Source organism: Mollisia scopiformis (assembly GCF_001500285.1).
Source record: "Mollisia scopiformis unplaced genomic scaffold LY89scaffold_10, whole genome shotgun sequence".
Classification (NCBI taxonomy): Eukaryota; Fungi; Ascomycota; class Leotiomycetes; order Helotiales; family Mollisiaceae; genus Mollisia; species Mollisia scopiformis.
The window spans coordinates 393,056-409,801 of record NW_017263590.1 but is presented as its reverse complement, the minus strand read 5'-3'; the positions used below and the strand labels follow the sequence as shown (position 1 = coordinate 409,801).

The 16,746-nt window shown below is 47.9% G+C and overlaps 6 protein-coding genes across 6 annotated transcripts; all 6 read left to right on the top strand.

The window, feature by feature from the left end:
• Positions 1 to 1,076: 1,076 nt before the first annotated feature.
• LY89DRAFT_732704 (uncharacterized protein) lies at positions 1,077 to 1,748 on the top strand (the record flags this gene model as incomplete). The annotated part of the gene is made up of 1 exon (XM_018219721.1): positions 1,077 to 1,748. The coding sequence occupies one exon, from the start codon at positions 1,077 to 1,079 to the stop codon at positions 1,746 to 1,748; it is 672 nt and encodes a 223-aa protein (XP_018072359.1).
• A 1,695-nt stretch (positions 1,749 to 3,443) lies between these two features.
• On the top strand, positions 3,444 to 5,325 carry LY89DRAFT_781113 (uncharacterized protein). Its single transcript, XM_018222450.1, has 2 exons — positions 3,444 to 4,888; positions 4,945 to 5,325. The coding sequence occupies exons 1-2, from the start codon at positions 3,503 to 3,505 to the stop codon at positions 5,143 to 5,145; spliced, it is 1,587 nt and encodes a 528-aa protein (XP_018072358.1). The 5' UTR covers positions 3,444 to 3,502; the 3' UTR covers positions 5,146 to 5,325.
• Positions 5,326 to 6,029: 704 nt separating this feature from the next.
• On the top strand, positions 6,030 to 6,823 carry LY89DRAFT_781112 (uncharacterized protein). Its single transcript, XM_018222449.1, has one exon. The coding sequence runs from the start codon at positions 6,083 to 6,085 to the stop codon at positions 6,683 to 6,685; it is 603 nt and encodes a 200-aa protein (XP_018072357.1). The 5' UTR covers positions 6,030 to 6,082; the 3' UTR covers positions 6,686 to 6,823.
• Positions 6,824 to 8,068: 1,245 nt separating this feature from the next.
• On the top strand, positions 8,069 to 10,992 carry LY89DRAFT_706617 (uncharacterized protein). The gene is made up of 3 exons (XM_018217540.1): positions 8,069 to 8,161; positions 8,218 to 8,627; positions 8,678 to 10,992. Exons 1-3 carry the CDS (start codon positions 8,096 to 8,098, stop codon positions 10,713 to 10,715), a joined length of 2,514 nt encoding a protein of 837 aa, XP_018072356.1. The 5' UTR covers positions 8,069 to 8,095; the 3' UTR covers positions 10,716 to 10,992.
• A 2,417-nt stretch (positions 10,993 to 13,409) lies between these two features.
• Positions 13,410 to 14,180, top strand: LY89DRAFT_732700 (concanavalin A-like lectin/glucanase; the record flags this gene model as incomplete). Its single annotated transcript, XM_018219720.1, has 1 exon — positions 13,410 to 14,180. One exon carries the CDS (start codon positions 13,410 to 13,412, stop codon positions 14,178 to 14,180), a length of 771 nt encoding a protein of 256 aa, XP_018072355.1.
• Positions 14,181 to 14,597: 417 nt separating this feature from the next.
• On the top strand, positions 14,598 to 16,070 carry LY89DRAFT_696453 (uncharacterized protein; the record flags this gene model as incomplete). The annotated part of the gene is made up of 5 exons (XM_018216839.1): positions 14,598 to 14,631; positions 14,752 to 14,978; positions 15,049 to 15,153; positions 15,210 to 15,606; positions 15,757 to 16,070. 5 exons carry the CDS (start codon positions 14,598 to 14,600, stop codon positions 16,068 to 16,070), a joined length of 1,077 nt encoding a protein of 358 aa, XP_018072354.1.
• Between the last annotated feature and the right edge of the window lie 676 nt (positions 16,071 to 16,746).

Here is a 16,746-nt window from a genome sequence, read left to right as displayed (position 1 = left end):
AACACAACTACCTCGTACCCGCGCAAGCGCCATGGAGTTGAAACAGTCTTCTTAAATGACTAGGTAACCATATCAAGATCATCTTATGGTGTCCTCCGACGACGTCAATTTGTGATTGACTGCAAATATTCTGGAAATCCTCGCAACAGGCTACGTCGTAAGCGATTGCCCCTGAATCTGCCCCTGAAACCGAGCCCCACTTTCTCGCTTAGGAAAATGTGCATACATGATTCTCCTTTACAGTAGGTACGCACGCCTTGTCTTCGAAAGATAAATACAGACCAAGTTCCATATCAAAGACTGCGGACAGCGCAGGAGAGTGTCCAATTAGACATTTATATGCGAATGATGTCGTCATTCGGTGTCATCTGCAATTTAAGTTTGCCACTTCATTCGAGCAACTCTTGTGGCGGTCTTCAAGTCTATATTGTGCGGATGGCATATTTGTGTTCTTCTGTCCTAAGTTTGTCCTAGGACATTAATGCTGAAGGAATGCATGCCGGGAAGGGTGAAGCACAACATAAAGAGGATATCTTTTATGATGTTTGTTGTACATACCGAGGGTTTTACCTTTTGGTGGAGATTTTCAGGACTCTGTTGTTTCTACCGCCTGGCACTTACTATTCCACCTGGGCCGAAAATTTACACAACGCTGTTTGAGATATTGTGACACCTTCATGAACAGGCGTAGGACGAGCCGATATATGTAGCAATGAAAAAGTCAAATCAAAATGAAGGAAACTCTCATTGAGGGTTGGCGCGATGACCATTCGAAAACGAGGCCGTATCAGAGTGAAGCAGCTATACCCTCGAACAGTTTTGAAACGTAATATGGGGGGCAAAATATTTGGCTCAGCGCATCGGCCCGTCACTAACGAAAGAGCTGATGACGAGTGTAACCTTCACCTTAAAAAACCTTAGTGCACCAAGTGAATTTGTAACTAGAAACTTACCACACGTCATGTGTTTAATTTGCAATAGTGTGCATATATTTTGCATTTTAAATCCTTCTCTCTCTCATCCCTGTCTTCTTCGTATACATTTTAGAAGACCAAGACTTCTCTCGCACAATAATCATGGCCGACAATACCCACAAAAAGATCAGAAATGTACGAAAACGCTTGCAAGGATGTCGATTCTGGGTCAAAGGATGGATGACAAGTAGGGAGGCATCCGCGAATAAGGTTCAAACCTTGGATTTGAGTGCAAAGAAGTGTTCGTTATACCTCGTCGATGAGGTACAACGGCTGCACAACGATTTCGAGTCCATGTACACCCTTTGGAAAGAACTTCAAGTTCCAGAAGACTTTGAGCGGGACAGGGAGGTAGCAGTTGAATACCTCGAATCCCGTGCTCGAAGAAACGCTGTGGTAATGGCTCTTAATGAGCTGATACGAACCCACAATGGTGCCTCCGAATTGAAACGAGCGCTTGACGATGCTATCCGGTCCTCGAGAGGGGCAACAAAGCCCAAGGACAAAGACGAGATGGCCATTTTTAATAATGCAAAGACGACTTCGATCAGCCTTCGTGCCTCTCTTGATCTTGCTTTTCGTTTATGCGAGGAGGCAAGAGACTTATTTCTCGATAAGGAAAAAATTCTTCGAAGACAATATGTGGAGTTCTATCAACGATACGTTCATCCTACGTGGAGTATACATCGCATCAGTATGCTTTTATACAAGGAGTGCGATTGTGAGGATTGTGGGAAGGAGAGCTGGTGGCGTGTAGCTTTTAATGGTCTGTAACATCAGCCGGGTCACTTTGGAGGACGATGATTGTATTCTGGAGGGGGTATGATATATCACTGCAGTCATTTAATTTTCGAATCGAAGACGTTTTGCGTCATCATTCCAATTGTTGCACAATATCTTTGGGACCGATCGGGTTGAGCTAGGCTAGTCTACCCCATCGAGCGCGGACCAAAACTCCACCTTAAAACTAAACATCAAACACTTACGATTTAAGGGTGTCCTTCTATCATTTGAAGTATGTATATTATGCTTTGATGTGGTTTTGGAAATGGTAAATAACTTACATTTGTCAAGTGTTTCTGGCCCTATTCTAGCTCGCAATGGGCCCACTCCATATCTCCAATTTGAAAAGTCACAAGAACATGGAATATCCAGGTATCTTTAGTCTAAAACACAGCTCCGGGCTCTCGATTCGAGTTCGGAATTGAAGAACTTAAAGTCAGAGGAGACTTGTCGACCGAGTAGCATCGTCACGTGCTGAATTCTTACAAGCCACACTAGCTGCTTCCTGCATCTAACCTCAGCTGGTAATCTGCACTACAGATTGAATCATCGGAAAGTTTATTTCACAGGTATAGGTCGTTTGACCGTGAAATTTCGTCTTTCGTTAAGGTCGGTAGTCGTGAGCCAGAATCAAGCTGGAAGTAGCCGAAAATAGACACTGCTAAGCCTCGTCTCAAAATTCTGCAAGAGCCTTTTCTCTCACACCATCACAACGATCCATTTCCTTCAGTTGAGACAAGTGGCTCAGCAAATTGCAAGGTCGTGAGGCTCTAGATTTTCTTCCTTCACTATGTCCAATCCTTACTGCCTTTTTCAGCCCGACGTGATTGCTTTTGTCGATGCTGTATTCGGTGAGCGTTTTTGGGCGAGGCTCTCTGTTTTCTCGGCGCATTTGACCTTTTTAAAATTGAATATGTGGCGCAAATCCACTATTGTACTGTCTATCTTACTATTTATCTCGAAAGAGAAAGTTGTGGAGGGCGTCTGCACCCCACCCACGTCAACTCCGAATAAATATACAGGCAGTGTAGCATTCGTCCCACCTCACGCCTGATAAGGCGTTTACTTTAGAAATCCCAAACCCGTGCCACTGGGCTGCTTTATTAAGGTTATTCTGAAATTAGATCCACCTTTCTGCTCTGGCCCAATCGCTTAGTTTCAGGGGGGAGCGACAGCCTTGCAAGAAGCGCAGCCCGCATGTGCGGTCACCCTCTCTGACACAAGTGTGTGTGGAAGAGCCTCAATGATAGGAAGGAATTGAGGCACGCGACTCGCAGTCTAAAAGAGCTGAGATGTAGACCAGAGGAAAGAAGATCTCAGGCTCTGTTGCTGAGAAGACAACTGCACGCAGTCGCCCAGAAAAGCAGCAGGCGCACGAGCATAGCCCCCAAAATTCGAGAGCTCTCCTTGCTAAGTGGTGACTGCGAGTATTGAATGCCCGGCTAATGTTTGGATCGCGGTCAAGAGTCCAAGTTTGGAACAAGGAGCCGTTCAGATTTGGCCCCCATGCCATGGGTATGGAGCAATCGAGAACATTGAAACATTCCATTGGAGAGTGTGGTTACACTCAAGGCACTGAAGGAAATTAATCCAATGCAACCTTATTGATGACTGTGCAAGCTTGTAAAGAAGCTTATATGTAAAGAGAGAGAGCCAAGCCTATATCTCTCACCCTAAACCTCCTGTTCCTCATCATCCTTCCAACATCTACGTTCGCAGTACTGCATGATACACTCTTTGACACAATGGCGATCTCAGACTACCACACATGGATTGGTCTCGAACTGACAACGACCTTCGACGCCTCTGCTGTGCGAAACGTCGTTACGACCCTGTTCCTGATTTTGAACTTCCTCATAGCCTTCACAGGCGAGCGTCTGATTATGCGACATGGCCAACGAAAACTGCTCAACAAGAAAACCGTTCGTGTTACCGATCTCTCGCCGTTTTTGCCAGTCATCTCCGTATTGAAAACCTCATGGGCATTAAAGCGACTACCCGGGGGACTCTTTGGCCTCCTCATGATCGCGAGTGGATTGTTCGGGTTGTCGGGTCGTTTCTTGGTCAACTCTTTCATCGATGGTGAACTTGTGGCTCTTAATTGCACCTTTACTGAAGGAGTCGTGACAACAGAAAGAATTGGCAGCAGTCCCGGCTACTTTACTCCGTCAGCGGCATGGGCAGCAACGGCTTTGGTTCGAAGAGCTCAACAAGCGGCCGCCGAGAACAGTTACACTGCCCCCAATGGTACTTGCAGCACTGGTGTCTACTCCAAGGTCCATAACAATGTCACCATCTTCTGTCCCACAGACCAAGATGTGCTTGGAAACTGGAACTGCGTAGCACACCCTCCATCAATCGTCACGCCCTTGGACCGAACCAACGACTCCACGATATCGAACTTTGCCAGCTCATCAACGTTTTTATACAGTGCCCAACAAAACGAGGCGGGCAGACAAGGTCCCGATGGAGGTTACTCTGACTTAATGGCCTGGAGCGCCAACGATACCCTCACCTCTCTCTCCACCCTCAGTATCAGGATCTCCATGGCCGCAGGCTTAGACGCCACTCAATCTGTCAACACAAGTAACTACCAATGCGAACTCGACATCACGAACCCCACTTGGTCTCCAAGCGGCATCGACACCTCCTGGGTCATCAAAGAATGGGCCGACACAATGCTCGGCTCACTCCTCGATATGGATCCGTACTACTACTCCTTCGAAATGTCGCTCGTTCTCAACGCCGTCACGATGGTTTCCGGATCAGCGAACTCCCTGTCTTGGCAACTGTCCGACGCTATCGACTCGGGCGCAGGTTCGACTTTTGGGTGTATGGATTATCGAACCGTGGCGCATCCGCAGGTTTTCGCTATTATTTTGGTGCTGATTTTGATTACGGTTGTGCTGGGAGCGGTAAATCTGCTGGAGATGTTATGGAATAGGAAGAGTGAGTTTCAGAAGGTGGTAGGGAGTCTGCCGATTAGTTTGTTGGAGTGGCAGTTGGCATTAACCAAGAAGATGGTTAATGATGATGCGGTGCAAGAGAGGGATTTGAAGGCGTGTGTTTATGAGTTTGATGAGAGGGAGAGGGTGGTGAAGTGTACGCGGGCGGAGAATGTTGGGAAGAAGGTTTGTGCCCCTGTTGATGAATCTTAGGTTGAGGATTTGCTGACGTTTGATGATAGCGCGCGAAGGTTTATGAGAAGGTGGAGATGGTGAATGGTGATAAGATCGAGGAGAAGAACGGTAATTCGTGTACTTATGTTTGGAATGCGGAGTATAAGACGGTTGAGTGTCGGAAGAGGAGTAGCGATGAGGCTGTGACTAGCTACTCCGACCTCAGCATTCCGAAACGCAACACGATTGTGACTTCGACACCGATGTAAGAATAGGTTGCCGGGAGTATAAATCGTCCTTTCCTTGGATGGAATTGGTAATGAGGTTCGATATCGGTATGGAAATAATGGCTTTGTATTACTATGTTCGGAGTGGAGGGTCGGGAAGAGGGCGTTCGGTACGGTGCAGTACCTTTTCAGATAGATTCTTTGGTTTAATTTCGAAATAAGACCTTATCATTTTGTAACCAAAGCATGATTTATGACGGAAAGAAGGGACGTCAGCGGGAATGGTGAATTGATGAGCCATGTGCGAGACATCCACACTACATGATGCTCTTCATGAAAAGAAATAAACATGTATACGAATATAGCAAGAAGGTGAAGATGAAGCGCTCCCAGCGCCAATTGCACGTTCTACGCATTTTGCGCTCTCAGCGTTACGATCCTGCCTGTGATTAAACAAGAATTCGGACCCTTGAGGTAATGAGACTTCACTATTGCTGAGGAAACATATCCCATGAATATTGACTCTCTTGTGCTCTTCTAATCGTCTAACCAGCTATTGTGAATTATGATCACACTTTGCTATGATATGAAGCAAGTTGGGTTTGTCATTTGACCTTGCATCGTACAACCAGTTGGCGTGTAAATATTCAACAGAATATCATCTTCAAGTTATAAAGTGGAGTAACGACTCCAGCAATCGAATCAATCGTAAAAAATCATTAACCAATTGGTTCCGAGGGTCGTGAAGGGATCAGGAAGCATTCTGGATGCCGAATTAGGAAGTGTTGCGGCGCTAGTCTCAGAACAGTAATCGATTCGCAAAATTGCTGTGCTGACGAGGGGGCTTAGACAGAGGAACTACGAGGGAAGATGGTATAAGAATGCACTGTTTTTCACTGGAAAATGAAAGATTCTCAACACATTCAAATCACACAAATATTATTGTGCAACAAAGATCTTCTTGAAAATTCAAGCAGCCATGGACTCAAAGACCATTTTCGATGAGCCACCACCATACGAGCCTCGTGATTCTCGAGAACAAGCAAACGCATCAAGTTCCTCTTCAGATGCAAGACCACAGAACTATCAAACAAACAATTCTGCCCAGAGAAACGAACCTTCAATGTCGAGACAAGAGCCTAGGTCGTTCGACGACTTCCGTCGCGATCCTCGAGACCAAGCATACAACCAGAGCTATAACTCAGACCCAAGGTATCAAAATTATCCGGACGACTACATTCGGAGGGGCGAGCCTGCCATGGGCAGACCAGATCCTAGGTTAAATAACGGCTATCGTGATCCTCGAGATCAAGCATACGGACCTAGCTATAATCCAGATCCGAGATCTCAGTATTATCAAACCGGCAACTACGTCGAGCCTCCGATGGGGAGAAGAGATTTCGGTGGATTCGGAGGCATGCGGGATACAAGGAGAGGAGATATGTATGATGGTGATGATGATTATAGCTATGGAAGAGGTCGACACGGTCGTCGTGGTAGACGAGAAGGAGGAAGAAGAAGAAGGGGCGGTGGACTGATCGGTCTCGTTGGGAATTTGATAGAGGGCGCAACGAAGAAGTGAGTGGGCGACTTTGGGAAAAGGGGATTTAAGCAGTGTGTGAAATCATAACTGATGCTATTTGCGATACTCAGAGCGCTTTGTATTAGATTAATGACAGCTATGACAACGGAAAGCAAACACTTTCATCACACAAAAACGAATTTATGAAGACGCAGAGCGGGCCAGGAAGTCACGAAGAACAATAGATAGTTCTGAGCAAGAAGGTTGATCGGGTGAAATTCTTGCAATGCATGTCCACAATAGTCTCTTGTTCTTGTTGTGTTTCGCAAAAGATCCGATAAAAAGAAGCTCGGGATGGCCGCAACCCCTAATGGAGAGCTCCGCGCCACATAGCCACAGCCTTAGAGACAGGCTTAACGGGATTTGAAATTTCAAGGAGATGAAACTGACACATTAAAAAACTGAACAATTAAACAAGTAATAGAATAAAATACATGAACTGCGTCGCCCCTCCAAATATATGAGAATCAACCTCAACTTGTGGTGAGGCGGTCAAAGGATACGTCAAAGGATACCGGCATGATCGATGCCGGGTACCAATGAGGCTGACTGAAGCAGACCAATGATGAGTGAGGCTGACGGCGCAATGCTTTGACGTAGCATTGCAGGACTCAAGGACATACCGAGTAAGAACTTGCTGCCCAAATCATTGTGCACAGGCTCTATTGGTGTTTGGTCAGCTGAGGCTTGGTTTGCATCAGAGGGTTTCAACTAGCGATAGCTAGAATATGTTGGGTCGAAAGGCACAACACACAGGAGGATAGAAATAGGCTTGGGTTCTCCTAATGACAGCGGAACAATTTGTTGTACATGTTTTCAGGAATTTGTTCGGAAAGGCCTTTGTTATGTAGGCGCACCGAGGTAGCAAAGCAATGGACCTTGAGGAGTTCGGCTTCGCCCCCACATGCGGACACAGCCCTTCATGGCCTTAACCGGTTGAGAAAAGCCTAGCCGATCAAAGAAGCACCTCCCTGCCTGAGCGTGATGAATTGATAAGATCGACCTGGTTTTGATCAAAGATGTTGGCCAAGTAATCGAGAAGAGGTCCTTCTTCTCACATTGTCTTGTCATGACCGTGAATTTCTGTAGAAGGACGTGATAATTTGGTGGCCTTGTTGGGTGTTATCGTAGCCTCTTGCGCCTTTTCATTTTCTTCTGTCATCAAATCCATTTCGGGCATAGCGCCTCACGTGCCGGTCGGTCAGCCTTTCTCGCAGTCGAGATCGGGAGCCTCGCAGAGCCAGTTCAGAGCAGCCTTGCAAAACCCATCCTTTCCCTTCCATCGTCAACAACACCACCCACTCATCAATCATCGTAATATCATCGTCATCGAACCTTGCGACGTCCGTTGTCTATCGAGCGACTCCAATTACTCAAAGGTGCCACTGATTGCGTCGGCCTTGCGACACCATGGAGCCTTCTAACAAGAAACGTCGTCTCGCACCAAAACTCGCGGAAAAGCCTCTTCATGAACAGGTAAGAACTAGTGCGCGTCCGTATAGACTGCGTATTGACACGATTAGGATGTACAGTCCCAACAGGTTCCCTACAACAATTACAAACCTCTGCCGCCCGTACAAGATGCAGCGCCTCCTCCCGAGCGCACCGATTTCGAGTCCTTCGCTCGTCATCTGCAAGATGCGGCAATGCTCATCTATGCACAAGCCAATCGATCTCCATATACTGCCGTCTCAGTTCTACTGGTACGATGGGAAGATGATATGACCTTCGAACAAGATCTTTTGCTTCTGCAACAAGTATTTCGCGAGCGCTTCCACTATCGAACTGAGACCTACACAATCCCTACCTGCCCAAACCCAAGCATGAAATTGACAGTCCAAATGGCTCAACATCTTGAATTTTCAAGACCAGACCATCTCTGGGTTGTATACTATGCAGGTTACGGCTTCGTAGGCTCGGATCATAATTTATACTGGGCATGGTATGATTGTTATTCTGCCAGCCTTACGGTACATACTGATATTACAATAGTCATAACCGAGAAGATTCATGCAAACTCAAGTGGGATGGCGTAAGATGTCTCATCGAAGATGCTCAGTCGGATATTCTACTATTGCTCGACACCTGTGCCGTCGCCGACTCTCCAAGTGCTGGAAGTCATGGAGTCAAGCAGGCAATTGCAGCATACAGTCCTGATCAATCCGCTCGAGAGCCCGGTGGTCGTTCCTTTACCCAGAATCTCATTGAAGCACTTGGAAAGCTCGGCACTGGTCGTCCCTTCAGCATACAACGACTTCACGAAGAGATCATATCTATGAAGCATAATGTGTTCTTGCAGCCTCCCATGGCAAATGGTTCTGGCAAGGCTGGAGCTGGTCATGAGAGAATGCCTGTATGCTTTTCTCTAACACCCGGTGCTCTTCAAAGTATCAGTCTTGCCCCCATTGGCCAACAACCACCCGGAGGTTCACATATGGTTTCACCTCTAGGATCTCCTGAGAATGACATATCGAGAAATCACGAGCAAGCTCAGATGATGAGAGTCAGCTCCAATTCTGATCTGACCTTTGAGGAGATGAGAGCTCTCGTCTGCACTACCTTTCTCGGCGAACCAAGTCAAGAGATGGCCTCTTTCAAGCAGTGGCTCCATAACACTCCTGTTGCCGCATCGAAGATTGCAGTCGAAGGCATGTTTCACGGCCCACCAACAGTTCTCTTGGTATCAATGCCAATCGCAGTATGGAATGTTGTCGCCGCTGATCGTACTTGTGCTTTCCTGGGTTACATTAACTCGCACAACATGACTACAGAGTACCAGCGATTGATTAGCGGTATCGCCCCAATCGGCAAGGCCGCAACATTCAAGGAATTAGAGGACGGAAAGATTCTCCTTGAAGCTCGTCAAGCTGCCGCCTCAACACCAGTCATGATTCGGCACGAGCCTAGTCGTGGTGAATCGATTCAGCAAGATTCAATGCGCCAAGAAATGGTCATGGGTACACCAAACTCGGTTCCTCAAGTAGTCTACCCGGAAGCCGGCCCCTCAAATATTCCCGAACACAAGGATGATCACCTCGAAGATTCTGTCGAGATGCACGAGGCTGCAGAACAATTGAAGGCACTTAGTCACGTCAGACACCTTAGCCATGATCACGCCAACAGTGAGCGGAACAATTCCCACATCGCTTCTGAGGATTCCCCTGGTTTACGAAGTGCTCGAGAGGAGTCTGTATCATCACAAGAAGCTGCGGACTCGGGTGTTGAGGATCCTATGTACAGCTCAGAGTACAACTCTCCCGCTTCGAGACCAAAGCCACGAAGATCCATACAGAAGCAAGGTCCCAAGCAAGATACCCGATGTTCGCTATGTAGTCATGCACCATTCAAGGACTCATCCTCGTTGCGAAAGCACATTGCTGCTGCACATACTCGACCATTCCCTTGCGCCTTCTCTTTCGCAGGCTGCACAAGCACGTTCGGTTCTAAGAACGAGTGGAAGCGTCATATTGCCTCTCAACATCTCTGCCTGACGTACTATCGCTGTTCTTCGTGCCCACAAAGCACCGTCGAGGGTAAGGGTAATGAATTCAACCGCAAGGATCTGTTCACTCAACATCTTCGTCGCATGCATGCCCCGTTTGCTATCAAGAAGGCCATTGCCAAGGGTGACAGTAAGTTGCAACTCGAGTGGGAAGGACATGTTAAGGAGATGCAAAACACATGTCTTGTTGTTCGTCGTCAACCACCTCAACGATCCGCTTGCCCAAAGCCAGACTGCGCAAATGTCTTCGAGGGTGCTGGTAGTTGGGACGATTGGACTGAACATGTTGGCCGACACATGGAGAAGGGTGAGGCTGGCAGACTTGGTGTTGACAGGATGCTTGCTCGCTGGGCACTTGATGAGAAGATTATTGAGCGAAGAGAAGATGGCGAGTACAGACTCGTGGGAACAGAACGTGATGGTGCAGTTGGAGCAGGATACTACAGCGATGGAAACGGAGGGGTGAAGCCAAAACACGAGATTGAAGAGGCAAAAGGAGAAGGCGACAGTATGTTGCTCGACGGTTGATCTTCTTCACCATACCTTCTTTCTGCATGCGTTTACACACATAAGCATGCTCGGTTCTAGGGTTTGTTGAGGGACGGAGTACAAACAGCACTTTGACATTCATTTTCCTTTGTCCGTTTCGCCTAGGCGTTGGCGCCTGTCTTGGCTACTGTACATTGTCCAGCACTATTTCCCTTGTTTTGTCGGTTAAGTTTGATGGTGGACCAGAGATGGTGGAGGATGGATCTGGCGAAAAGCTAGATGAATATTCCTGCGAAGTGAACACAATGAACAACCTATGATTTTTACATGCCTCTTACGTGCCTACTTACTTTCTTTTGTCGTGCTAGTCATCTTTTCAAGGTTTCAAATTAGTTGACACCTTGAATTCGGATTAATAGCTCCGCCTTTCTTGCTTACGCTTCTGCTCTCCACCACTTCGTGTATCAGAGTTTGACATGCGTTGAGAGAGAGGCATGGTAATGTCCGAATGAGGAGTCTTTCCATATTGATGACTAAAGCGGGACAGAAATGGTGTGAGACGTATCTTACGCTGACGGCAGATGCTTCTTATTGGCGGGCTTCGATTAGAGGGCGGGCAAGTGTTGATGTAGCCTTGATCCGATATTGGATGAGCGAGGGAGAGAGGGAAGGGAGATGTAAAGAAAGGAACGTTTGAGAATTTTCCTGTGAAAAATTGTGCTCAATGATGAGAGCTAGCTTCCCTAAATTCGATTGTTGATGGAGTATCGGGATTTGGCTTGATTGGATATTTAGTATAGGTATCCGGCGACTTTGTATGGCGCCACAAAAGCCCTAACTAAGATTTCAAGGCCAATCATATCTTCTTGAAAAATGTGTTTCGGATTTTGGATTGTGTGCCACAAGATTTGCAGACTAACAAAGTCGGGGGTATACTAGAGGGAGGACTCAACATGAAGTTCGCAAGATCGGGGAGTATTTCGATGAGTGTGGGAGCTAACAACTCAGCTCGACTCTGAAACAATTTTCTGCCGATCGAAAAAACCTCATCATTGGATACGCCATAAGATGAACAGGACGATCGATAAAAATGAGCCGTTGAAGATATTTCTCTTGGCAGGGGAAAGATATGGTGGCAAAACGACTCGACTGGCTAGGAGCATTTCCTCCACTAAGCGACCACGAAGCGAACGGGAAGAAAAGAGGCGAATTCTCCCCCCTTTTTTGGAGACCCACATTATCGCCCATCTTAAGATGTTGACGAGACGAAAACGTGGCGAGCACATGTAAAGAGATCTAGACCGAGTAGTAGTGCTAGCTGAAGTCGCGAAGAGATGGTGTTTCAGAATCGGGTTCAGGGGACGGACCGATTGGCTTACAGTGGGCAATATAAGGCTTATATATTGGAGGGAATGTCCAAACGGGCCATCTGAAAGGTCGACTTCGGCACTTGGATCCAGATGAAGGATTTGAGATTATAGATGAACTGGTCCATGCATGAATGATCGGCCGAAATTGGACGTTGAACGGTCGGCCAACACGTGACAAGGATGCGAGCAAGTTTTTTTTCTTTCTTTTCTGCTGGATGAAGTTCTTGTGTTCCCGGACAATGACACACCTCTATCTACAACAATCCATGACCGCAGCATAATAATTACAACGCATCGCAAACAAATCAACCCACCTACTTCCGGACCTCCGTTGCGGCTGCTGACCCTTTCTAAGCTCTGCAGATACAGTAGACTCTTGTCAGAAGTATCGTGATCCAGGATGAGGAAATAGATAGGTAGGTTCCTTAGCATAGGGCCAAATTAAGGTTCTCATCGTCTTCCTTCCTGGCGCAGACATTGGTCCTGACCGCGAGAGAGCCTCGCTTGGCCACAGTCCACTGCCAACAATTAGGCACAGCCCGAGATTCCCTCGCACGTTATTAGAGGGAGACCGCATCTCCCACCCTGAAGCTTATTCCAGGCGAAGTCAGCTCAGTGGCCTCGCTACTGTCACTCACTCAACTCACCCCCAGCTCCGCCACTTCAGGAGCTGGAGAAGGACTCCCACCTCACCTCCCACGCACCGACCAGGATAGGATCTGAGGATCCGTCAGGGACCGATAGTTCGGGTGGCCAGTGGCCAGGCTCTCCTCCGTTCTTCTTTCGCTCTCACGCTGCTTTCTTTGTCAGTTTCATGTGCTTGCGTGCAGGATGCGGGAACGCTTGTGATGGGACGAAGCCTCTCTGCTCCAAGATTGGGGCTAAAAATAGGAGATTGTCTCCTTTGAAATCTGGACCGCGATTGTTGGAGGTTTACGACGGGCCAAATAAGGGACATGGTCTCTTGTAAGTTGGCGTTTCTGTTAGGGATAGCAAGGGATTTGGTTAGGGGGTCGTGGCTTTGTTTTATTTGATGTGGTGAAGGATGTTTACCTGTTTCTCTATGGCTATTTATTTGCTGCCCGTCAACTCGTTTATCCGCTGCTTCTTCCTTGCCCCTGACAACCTCCATCTACTTCGTCGGTGTATAAAGTTTGCTTGTTTCCCTTTCTCAAGTCGCACGAAGAGGTCTCTTTCTCCACGCTCAAGTCTTTCGTTGACAGAAAAAGTCTTCTTCTTCTTCTTCCTTACTTAATCCATAATAATCTTGTCCTTCACTCCCTCGAACAAGATGTTCTCGTCCTCCGTCCTCCCCCTCGCTTATTTAAGCGCAGCCCTCCTCTACACAACCACCACCCGCGCCATGGCCCCCGAGACAAACGCCGGCTTCAACATCATCTGGTCCGACGACTTCTCTTCCGGCTCCCTCGACATGACAAAATGGGACCGCTTCACCGCCGCCCCCTCTAACGGCGAACAAGAAACCTACCCCTCCTCCGGCAACAACTGCCAGTTGACATCCGCGCAAACCCTCCTCATCACCCCCGAGAACAGCGGCGGCGCCTGGACCTCCTGCCGCATCGAGTCCCTGCCCTCCTTCCAAGCCAAAGCCGGCGGCCAAATCATCGTGCAATCGCGCTTCAAGCTCGGCTCCCCCGGCGCCAACCTCCAGGGCATCTGGCCGGCATTCTGGTCTTTAGGAGAAGCAGTCCGCAACGGCGTCTCCTGGCCGGCTTGCGGCGAAATCGACACCTTTGAGAACATCGACGGCGGGGCCCTGGGCTACGGGACGCTGCACTGCGGCGCCGCGTGCAACGATCCCACGGGGTTAACCTCCGGAATCGCGTTCGATTACGGGACGTTCCATACCTGGGCGCACGCCATCGATCTCCGCAGCGGCGACTGGACCCAGCAGAGCATTACGTGGTATATGGATGGGCAGGCGTATCACGTTATCCATGGCTCTGATGTCGGGAATGCGGCGACGTGGACGGCGGTTGCGCAGAGCGGGATGTTCATCACGCTTAATGTGGCGGTCGGGGGAGGGTGGCCGGGAAATGCGGCGGGGAATACGGCGAGTGGGCAGGCGGCTGGGATGGAGGTGCAGTATGTGGCTGTTTATGAGAGTGCTTGAGTACTGTTGGAACTTTGCTTTTGGGATTTGGATGGAGTAACTGGTGTTTGTTAAAGATTTGGCAGGATTTGGAGGATTTGGAGGATTTGGGATACCAGGAGTTGGGTGTTTATATTGACAAGCACTAGACTCGCGTATCTCTTCATATACCGAAGATTTCACTCAAGTTAAAGAGTGAGAATTAAGTTACGTTATTGACATCTTAGGCACAAACATCGTGGTGGGTTTCAACCGCTGGCTGTGTGTCATGTGCTTGTTGGTAGTATTACAGTTACACAACATAGGGCATTAAAATATCCATTCACCGCCTTTCGCATCTTTTCTCCCGGGTTAAGTAGAGCATCGGTGAATTCGTTCCTATCAAATTTCATCACCTACTACTTTCTGTTTGCCTGATTTCAGTTGCAAAGCGTAGCCATGGGAATCGACGCCGGTTTCGATATGTATCCTCGTCTGTCTAAAGGAATCGTAGACAGACAGAACTGGGGACGATTTATCGACTTCATCAAAGAGCATTACAAAGATGACTCCCAGGTCGAGATAAAGCCAAATTACATCAACTTCAAAGCAGGGGAACATCCCAAGCTTCCCTTCGAGGGCCACAAATTTCTGCGTTTTAGCTCGAAGGTATCGGGGTCTACCGCAGCAGACACGAAGGTAGACAGCTATATCGACACTGTGACACGTATTGCACAGACATGCTTCGGCTCTCGTATCAAGTGCTGGCACGAGGGTGCCGATCAGATTGGTGCCTACGACTGGGTTGAAGTCCATGAATCACTCATGTCATATCAGCAGGTCGGTGGTGCCTCCCCCGATATAGTGTCTTTGCTCGATGAGCAATCTTTGACATCTCAGTTGCAGCCAGATGAACTTGAGACTCCGTCCAGTATTGCCCAGCTTCTTAGTGGCACCGATCCTATCGCAGAGTTGGGCATTGCGCCTTTCGAGATCAAGCACATCCTCGGAAAAGGTAAAGCTCTCGTTGCCCGTTTCAACATATCTAAAGGCACTCGAATCCTTTGTGAGAAGCCGCTTCTCACAGTTGGACCTATGCCTCCTGATGAGTTAGAGCGGTTTCTCGCGACAAAGTTGAAAGCCATGTCCAGAGAGTCACAGCGGCAGTTCCTGTCTCTTCATAACAACTTCCAGGCGAAGAACCCATTCAGCGGCATTTTCAAGACGAATGCTCTGCCATGCGGATCTGGGTCGCCCGTCGGCAGCGTTTACCCAACAGTGTGCTTAATCAACCACAGTTGCATGCCAAATGCTCACAATAACTGGAACAGCGCCAAGGAGCACGAAACCATCCACGCGATCCGATCGATCGAGAGAGGAGCTGAGATCACAATCTCGTACGACCATGGAGGGACGTCAAGCGAACGACAGGCATTCCTTAAAGAAAGCTTTGGTTTCTCCTGCACTTGTGGCTGTTGCACCCTCCCCCCTTCCTCACTCCAAGCTAGCGACAATCGGCGCACACAGATCCAGAATCTTGATGAAGCTATTGGAGATCCGTTTCGCATGATGAGCAACCCACAAGAGAGCTTGAGGGACTGCTACTCGCTGATTCAAGTCCTCGACCAAGAGTTCGATGCGTGTGCTGGCGCACTAGTTGCTAGGCTCTACTACGACGCCTTCCAGATCAGCATCGCGCATGGGGATCAGGCACGCGCGAGTATATTTGCAGATAGAGCTTATCAAGCTAGGGTGATCTGTGAAGGTGAGGATAGCCCCGAGACGCTGAGAGTGAAGTCTCTTGCGTTGAAACCAGCCGTTCATAGTAGCTTTGAAGCCTATTCTAGGAAGTGGAAGAGCGCGAGGGACTCGGTACCGAAGGCTCTGGATACGGTGGACTTTGACAAGTGGTTGTTCAGGCAGGAGAATTAAGCAAACAAGCCTCTCCTGTTAGTGTTATTCTGAAGATGTGCGGGCTTGTAATGAACTGCGCAATGGTGTTCGGGCTGCTGTCCGATCTTTTTTCTGTCCTTGAGAGCAGAATGACTGTTTCGCAAGTCAAACATGCTAGCACGACGTGCGATGCCCAATCGCCTATTAGTACAGGATCCCCTATTTCAATTTTCTGTGGATGTAAAACTGAGGCGCGTTGAAAAGCACTTGTGCTCGCCATCGTTATACCTTTATTCTGTCTCTTGGGTAGTGTTGCTTCTTATCGCCGCGCACGTCAGCGTCGTGCTATGGTGTCTCCATCTCAACGTCTTTGCCAAGTCATCGTTGTCTTGCGTGCTAATACCAGGCTTCTCTCGGCACCTTTACGGACAAGGTCATCCATAAGGTCCTTTTCGAATTCGTCGGCAATCTTGCAACAGGAGGAAATTCCCCTTGAAGGTTTTGGTTAAAAGTCGAAAAAATTTATTTTAATATAATTTATTTTTGATAAATTCCCAAAAAAAAAACCCCGTTAATAACGCGATAATAATTTAAAAACATTTAAAGAAAATATATAATATAATAAAAATAAAAATAAAATAATTTTTTAAAACGTTTATAAATTTTATATCATTTAAAGTCAAAGTACTTACGATTTGTTTTATTACAGGGGACT

Coding starts and splice junctions, on each gene's coding strand:
- LY89DRAFT_781113 (XM_018222450.1), top strand. CDS start 3,503: ATGGCGATCTCAGACTACCACACATGGATTGGTCTCGAACTGACAACG. Junction 4,889..4,944: donor CGGAGAATGTTGGGAAGAAG/GTTTGTGCCCCT, acceptor GTTTGATGATAG/CGCGCGAAGGTTTATGAGAA.
- LY89DRAFT_781112 (XM_018222449.1), top strand. CDS start 6,083: ATGGACTCAAAGACCATTTTCGATGAGCCACCACCATACGAGCCTCGT.
- LY89DRAFT_706617 (XM_018217540.1), top strand. CDS start 8,096: ATGGAGCCTTCTAACAAGAAACGTCGTCTCGCACCAAAACTCGCGGAA. Junction 8,162..8,217: donor AAAAGCCTCTTCATGAACAG/GTAAGAACTAGT, acceptor TAGGATGTACAG/TCCCAACAGGTTCCCTACAA. Junction 8,628..8,677: donor CATAATTTATACTGGGCATG/GTATGATTGTTA, acceptor ATATTACAATAG/TCATAACCGAGAAGATTCAT.